The sequence below is a fragment of the Merops nubicus genome, unplaced genomic scaffold (genome assembly GCF_000691845.1).
Source record: "Merops nubicus isolate BGI_N331 unplaced genomic scaffold, ASM69184v1 scaffold15997, whole genome shotgun sequence".
Classification (NCBI taxonomy): domain Eukaryota; kingdom Metazoa; phylum Chordata; class Aves; order Coraciiformes; family Meropidae; genus Merops; species Merops nubicus.
This window is the reverse complement of record NW_008621136.1, coordinates 1-7,396: the sequence shown is the minus strand read 5'-3', so window position 1 is coordinate 7,396 and position 7,396 is coordinate 1. Positions and strand designations below refer to the sequence as shown.

General features: G+C 51.1%; 1 protein-coding gene across 1 annotated transcript in view; it reads right to left on the bottom strand.

Moving 5' to 3' along the window:
• Positions 1-6,228, bottom strand: part of ACAA1 (acetyl-CoA acyltransferase 1) — a gene marked incomplete at its 5' end in the record, with an annotated part of 9,247 nt that extends 3,019 nt beyond the window's left edge. Inside the window, 6 exons of the mRNA XM_008944368.1 lie at positions 1,434-1,514; positions 1,914-2,012; positions 4,182-4,224; positions 4,791-4,870; positions 5,750-5,807; positions 6,110-6,228. Coding sequence (XP_008942616.1) covers positions 1,434-1,514; positions 1,914-2,012; positions 4,182-4,224; positions 4,791-4,870; positions 5,750-5,807; positions 6,110-6,228 — 480 coding nt within the window. The remainder of the gene's footprint in view (positions 1-1,433; positions 1,515-1,913; positions 2,013-4,181; positions 4,225-4,790; positions 4,871-5,749; positions 5,808-6,109) is intronic.
• Positions 6,229-7,396: the final 1,168 nt, after the last annotated feature.

The window sequence follows — 7,396 nt, the reverse complement described above, 5'->3', positions numbered from 1 at the left end:
AGAGAGATGGTGGAGTCACCATCCCTGGAGGTGCTCAAAAAATGTGTAGATGTGGTACTTCAGGACATGGTGTAGTGGTCATGGTAGCGTTGGGTTGACAGTTGGATTTGATGATCTTAAGAGGTCTTTTCCAACCTTAATGACTCTATGAATGTAAACTTTAAACCCAAAATGTATGTTGCAGAGTTCAACATGACTACAGAGAAGGCTATCACTTAATATAGCAGTAAAGGTCAGGAGCTAAGACAGGGGCTGTCCCCAAGACAGCAGCATTAGCAGGGGGGAACAACTGATGTGACCAGACTGATAGGAGTAGCAGAACACAATTAGCTGAATTAGACTCAGCTCAGGACACACAGTTTTAATCTCTCATGTCAAGAAGGTATTTAAAGGCCTCCACAGCAGAGCTGATTTAGATTATTTTCCTTCCAGCAGCAGAGCACCATTTACAGGGAATATGACTTGGGAGACTGAAGGGTTGTTTTACTCCCTCATCACTTTATGCTTTTACTAATAAAATGAGCATATTTAATGTGAAGGTAACCAGGAGTTAGGGCGAAGTGCTGAAGGACAGATCAGGAGCTCCAGAGGCATCCTGAGCTCGAGGCCAGGTGACCCCTGCCCCTGTGGGAGGCACAGATGGTGTTCCCATCCCCACTGTCAGCTCAGTGTCAGTGAGAGAGGCTGGCACCCAGCTTCCCGGAGACAGGGGCCAGAACTTAAAGGTTAACTGGCCTCTGCAGTGCCTTCCTGTACTAGATAAATCACTGGAGCAGGGTGATGCTTAAACAGAGTTCTGAAAGTTTAACTCTTTGATGGCAGGAACATGAAGGTATCACCTGCTGCTGGACTGCCAGTACAGCCCCACAGGTTCCAGTTGCCTCTGGTGGTGATTTAACCTCAGAGGAGGGTTATCAGAGGTGGGACTGGACTCACTTGGAGCCAAACACCTGCAGTGAAGACAAGCCACATTGCTCAGAGGCTTGGCAGTTCTCCAGAAACAGCAACACTTCAGCATTCCCTCTTAGGAAAAGTTCCTCCTGCTGCCACTCCCATGTTCAGTTTCAAATGACACTGAGCCAAAGCTGCTACAACAAAACTGCTCTATACATTTCTTTCAGGAACCTCACAGAGTTGTATCCTCTGGATGCTGAAAACCACCGGGGCACTCACTGCTCAGGGCTGGCGTGGCCAGTGGGAGGTGTGCAAGGTAGTCACACAACCCCCAGCACGGCCCTGGGCTCGGGTTTCCTCATCACACCACCCGGGACACACTCTGATCTTCCCCTGACCACCTCAAGCTTCTTCACTCACTGGTAAGGCTTGGAAAGCAGCACGAAGGCTGCACTTAACCACTCCCGGGAAGCAGCACTGCATTCACTCTCTGTATTTCTTAATTAAAACATTTTTTTTTTTAAAAAAAAAGCATTTACTTTTGTTGTGAAGCCAAGGCAAAGGCATCTTGCTTCTTTCGGGACACTCCAAACTTCTCTGCCACGTTTTCTGAGGTTATTCTGGGGAAAACAACATCACAAAATTAATCCAAGGACAGAGCTAATGGAGCTGCAGTTGGCTTCTACTAAGAAGGAAGCACCAGTGGCTTCAGTCTCAAAGCTCACTGCTGGCTTCTCAACCTAGAACTGCTGGGCAGAAGCAAATCCTGAATCAAATCCAGGACCAAGACAATCTTCAAATCCATTTTCCTCTCTCATTAAGCCATTGAGCTTAAGATGTAAGGAAACCTTTCACTGAGGTTGCTCATCTACCCCACATTCAGCCAATCTTCTACCACAGCCAGGGAGGATGCCGACACATAGAGATCCAAGCTCCACACATTCAGAGTGATTCAAAGCCACATGGTCATTAAAGAGATGAACCATCTAGAAAACCCTTGAGCTGTGGTGTGAACTTACCCCATGGGGATCAGGCAGTCTCGAGCTCTGCTGTTCTCCATCATGCTGGAGCTGATATCACCGGGGTTGTTGGCGCTTCGGAGGGACATCGTTTCCACGCTAGGCACAAGAGAAACCTGAATCTGCTGCCAGTGCTCTCATGCAGTATTTGTGGAAACTGCTCAACTGAGACTGATCAAAACTCTGCATCTTGACAACAGGCTTTCCTGCTACCCTACAGAAGCACAGCTAGTCCTTAAGGCTGAGGCAGAAGCTCTTCAACCATCAATTTATGACCCTGAAATGAAAACTGATTGCTAAATTCAGCTGGTTCTTGTTCTACAAGAACAGGATACCAATGGCAACAGTTAATTTCTTGTGTTTCCACAGCTAGGAAGGAATTGCCAAGGGTTCTGGCACTCCTGTCCTCAAACATAACAAGAAAACTAAAGTTCCAGGACTGGAGTTTCCAGCAAGACTGTCAACAGCCATAAAAATGCCCCTTACAGCCTAAGAACTGTTTGGCAGCGTACTAAGAACAGTATTAAGCAAACCACAACAGGAACTTCTGTGAGTTTGGCCATTCGTAGTTCACAACACAAAGAATGTAGGACATGGGTCCCTGAGGCTGCAGTCTTTGACCTAAAATGAGTTAACAGATTGAAGATAACCAAATTTACTGCAGAAATACGGAGCCATCACTTAAAGACTCCTGAGCTTTTGTAAAGTCAGTCTAGACCATGAAGCCTACGGGGTGGAGAGGGTCTGAATTCTACTCCATACCACACAAATACACTTCATGAGAGTAAATAACAAAGACACTGCTCCTGGAAAATGCAAGACAAGCAGAAATTAAGGGTTCTCCCCAAGCAGCCTGCAGTACCAGGAAATTAACTACTGTGGGATGCTGCATTACTTGACTTCAGCTGCATCTGCTCCCTAAAGGAAGGTACAGAATCCAGTTTCAAGTCAGAGCCAAGCACAGCTCTGTGTTTTGTGTTGTCATCCAGCATCTCTCCACCTACAGAGTGGGCAAGTCCACTCAGGGGAAGAGCCTGACTTGGGATAAACCCAACTCACAGGAGCCATTTGTACCTCTTGGACTTTAGCATCTTCATGGAGGACCCTGCAGGGTAGAGGCCAGGACACTCCCCACAACAAAACCCAGTGGCCTGCACACCCCAAGGTGCCAAGGCCACCCCCACAAGCCCCTTCAGTAGCCTTAAGCACATCATTTTGGTGGACACTGCCAAGCAATGTCTGAAAAGAGCATGTTAAAGGGAAGGAGTGACTGTGAGACATGTTGCAGCATGAGCCCTGCCTGTGCTGCCTGTGTTGGAGGAACAGGCTCGTCCTGCTGAGCTGCTTTATTTCAGAGCAGCCCAAGAAGGGAGGGGGTGTGGAACATCACATCTGCTTCAAACAGGTACAGGCACACGTTGAGAAGCTGAAAAACTAAACATCTGCCTAAGGACTACTGATGGCTGTGTGCAGGAGCAATTCAAGAAACACTTAAGAGTTACCAAGGTAAAGAAAAAGAGAAGAAACCAAATTATTGTGGCCTCAGATTACTGAATACTTTCTTTATCTTCATTTGTCCTTCTGAAGTGAACGTGTGTGTGGTCACTACCAGTTCTCCAAAGCCAACCTAACTCATAATCCTCTGAAAAATAAACACTTGTTTTGATGTTGGACTGAAGCAAAGAATAGCATGCCCCTGCACTGCAGAAGAACATCTCCTATAAGTCTGTAGGACAGTTATTAGCATGAGTAGGACCTTCAGTTCTTTATGCAGGAGAGCTCCTGGTCTTCAAGGACACTGATTAATTGGAGGTTAGTTAAAAAGCAAATTATGGCAGGCTCTGCACACAAGTGGCATCCCACAGCAGGGCCAGAGGACCCCAAAACAAGAGGCTTTTTGCAGGCTTGTAAGAGATACTCAGCCTCTCACTGCAACCCCAGCAGATGTGACACCAAGGCCAAAACCTCCAGGGGAATGAAAGGATTTTCAGGCACCTTCCCTCAGGTCCTTTAGGATGACCCATCTTCTGCAAAAGTACTCAGAAGCCTCTGGAAATGCACAAATTGCATCTGCAGCCAGCGTGCAAATTCAGGTCCTAATTTTAGAGTGTATTAATCCATTTGTCAGAGGAGGACGGCACCTTCCTTGGGGAGGCCAGAGCTGGTTGGAAGGGGTTTCTAACTCCTCACACAAGAGCTGGTGCAGAGGGACAGAGTGCAGCCTTCCAAGGTTGCTCACTTAAGCAAGTGCCATAACAAGTTTCTTACCCACAGGCCAAGCCGATGTCATACGCTCCATTTCGGATGCCACCTGTAACAGCAGTGGATAAAAACTCTTAGTACTGCTGGGAGCAAAAGCATTTCCACCCCAGCTGAGGGGTCATGAACACCTGAGGCACCTACTGCACCCAAACAGGGTGTCACCTCCACCATGCTCTGACATGCAACAATGGAAGCTGCCTGGTACAGAAATGATGGTACAACTTCTCCTCAGAAAACTAAGTTGCTTCTCTAGAGGTAAAGTTGGCCACTGAAAGCTATAAAAGCATTCAACCAACAATACATTGAAAATTCCTAACAGCAGAAGACATTATTGCTATTTACACTGCTCAGACTGACTACAGGACAGGAGAAATGAGCACTTGGGGTGGGGCAGGCATCAACTCCCACCTGAGTCACTACGAGGGTGGCAAGAGACCGGAACAGGTTGCTCAGGGAAGCTGTGGATGCTCCATCACTGGAGGTGTTCAAGGCCAGGCTGGATGGGGCTTTGAGCAACCTGGTCTAGTTGAAAGTGTCCCTGCTCGTGGAGCTAGATGATCTCTAAGGTCCCTCCCACCCCAAACCACTCTGACTGTAGGGGTGCCTGGCACCTACCAGCTATGCTGGCAATGGCCTGCAGCCCCGAGGAGCACTGCCGGTTCACGCTCGAGCACGGCACCGTCTCGGGAATACCACTGGAAGGCAAGACAGCGAGGGAAGGACTCAGTGACACAAAGCACACATCAAACCAAGCCCCCAAAGGGAGCACTGAGCCACCTGATTAAACTTTAACCCTCAAGTTCAAGACAGATCCCTTTATGCATTTATCGACCTATTTGGTCCTGCACCAAGAGAAAGCAAAGTTCATAAACCATTTCCACACCTGACTTCTGTACCAGCAGGCTGTGTGCTCAGCAGGACTAGGGCAGGGATCGTCCCCCTGCACTCAGCACTGGTGAGGCCACACCTCAAATCTGCCGTTCAGTTTTGGGCCCTTCACCCCAAAAGGACATGGAGAGGCTGGAGCACGGCCAGAGAATGGCAACAAAGCTGGGGAAGAGTCTAGAGCAGAAGTCTGGTGGCGAGCAGCTGAGGGACCTGGGGATGTTCAGCCTGGAGCTAAGGAGGCTCAGAGACCTTCTGGCTCCCAACAACTCCCTGACAGGAGGTTGGAGCCAGGTGGGGGTTGTTTTCTTCCCCCAAGGAACAAGCGATAGGACAAGAGGAAAAGGTTTTGGGTTGCTCCAGGAGAGGTTTATATTGGACATTAGGAAAAATGTCTTCCCCAAAAATGTCGTCAGGGAGCCCACAAAACAAGATCTCCTGTTCAGGGGCTCAACACACATAGCCCAGATTAACTGCCCTCACCTCTGCCTCTCTGACCTGTGCCAGCAGGGTTCTCCAAACCCCGTCATGGCTCTCCCAACACAGGATCAAAGTCTAGCTTCTAGGCAAAAGGTGATTAGCCATAACTTCCTAGCAGCGCTCCAGCCTCATCACAACCTCTGACCCAGTGCTGCTCCACAGCCAAGGCCCGAGAAGGGGAGGAGGAACCTCCATCTGGTCAAGTTTACCTTAGAAACTGTGCAACTCTTGCAATCAAAGCACCAGCTCCAGGCTGCAGCACGTTTCCTGAGTGCAAAGATAGGATTCCAGTCAATCGGCTGCACGCCCCTCGCTACTCACCACAGGCGTCGCAGGGATGGCAACGTCACCAAGGCCTGGCACCATCCAACACCCACACCAGACCCACACCCGACCCACAGCCTGACAGAACAGTCACCAGGGATGCACCGATTTCATCAATTTAACGCTACACGCCAACCCCTTCCAACCCCACCACGCTCTGGAGCATCCCACGGGACACCAGGAGCAGCCTGGCCTGGAAACTATCCAGACCAGTGACTCCACGTCCAGACAGGCTGTTCACTCACCCACACAGATGTCTCCCAGTGCCTCAGGACGAAGATTGACATCTTGAAGGACAGCTGTCATAACAGCAGACAGCAGTTCATCGGGTGTAGTGTCCTGCAAGCACAGGGGATGAACACGGCTCGGTGAACACCAGTAACCACCCTGTCACCTTCTCCCCCAGACCTCTCCGCAGGGCTAGCGTATGATCCTTGGAGCTTTGGTCCACTGCTCAGCTCACCAGAGTTCTCCTACAAAAGGAGGGTTACTCTCCGTGGTTTTTACCCTGGGTATCTTTCATGTGCTGTGGCACACGTGGCTTCCTTACCTAGCTCAGCTGTCTATGAGCACGCTCTGTGGCCTTCAAAACCAAACATCTACAGTGGGTTACGTGCCAACTCAGCAAGCAGAACCCCTCAGCCCCTGAGAAAGAACTGAGGGTGACCACTCAGCTGGGGGGAAGCACTGCTGGCACGATGAGACCCACTCTGAAGGACGACAACCAATGCAGATCTTGGAGGCCACCCTGGCACTGTGCTCCTGCACTGCTCAGAGCCCCAGGCCTCTGTGACAGCCACCCAGTGAGGAAAAGGGCTGCTCCAGAAGGGTGGCAGGTCCACGCCAAGGGCCACCAGTACCTGAACCACAGGAGGTAGAAGCAGCATGGCACAGACCTGCCCCCGGCTTTAAGGGGAGCCAGGAAACTCCCTGGTACATTGGGCAACTTTTGGGGATGACACCAGCCCTGACGTGCCTGGGCCACACACCCCTGCAGGAGACCCACCAGAAAATGTCCCTCAGGCCATAACAAAGAAGAGCCCCACTCCTGGGGTCCCCAGCTCCCTGGGGGTGCTCAGCACTCGTGCTAAGGTGGGGCTGGGGGACACTCAGTGCCTGGGGGGCCCTGACCCAGCACCCTGAGAAGGGATCTCGGTGCCTGAGGCGGCCTGACACAACACCCTGAGGGGGTCCCGGTGCCAGAAGGACCCCGATCTAACACCCCGATGGAATCTCGGTGCCTGAGGGGGTCCTGATGCCTGAGGGACCCTGATCTAGCACCCTGAGAGGGGGGTTATCGGTGTCTAAGGGGGTCCCAGTGTCTGAGGGCCCTGGCACAGCACCCTGAGGGACTCTCAGTGCCTGAGGGGCCATGACCCAGCACCCTGAGAAGGGATCTTGGTGCTTGAGGGGTCCTGACCCAACACGCTGAGGGGATCCCAGTGCCTGAAGGGCCCCGATCCAGCACCCCGAGGGAATCTCGGTGTCTGAGGGGTCCCGGCGCCTGAGGGGCCCTGACCCAGCACCCTGCG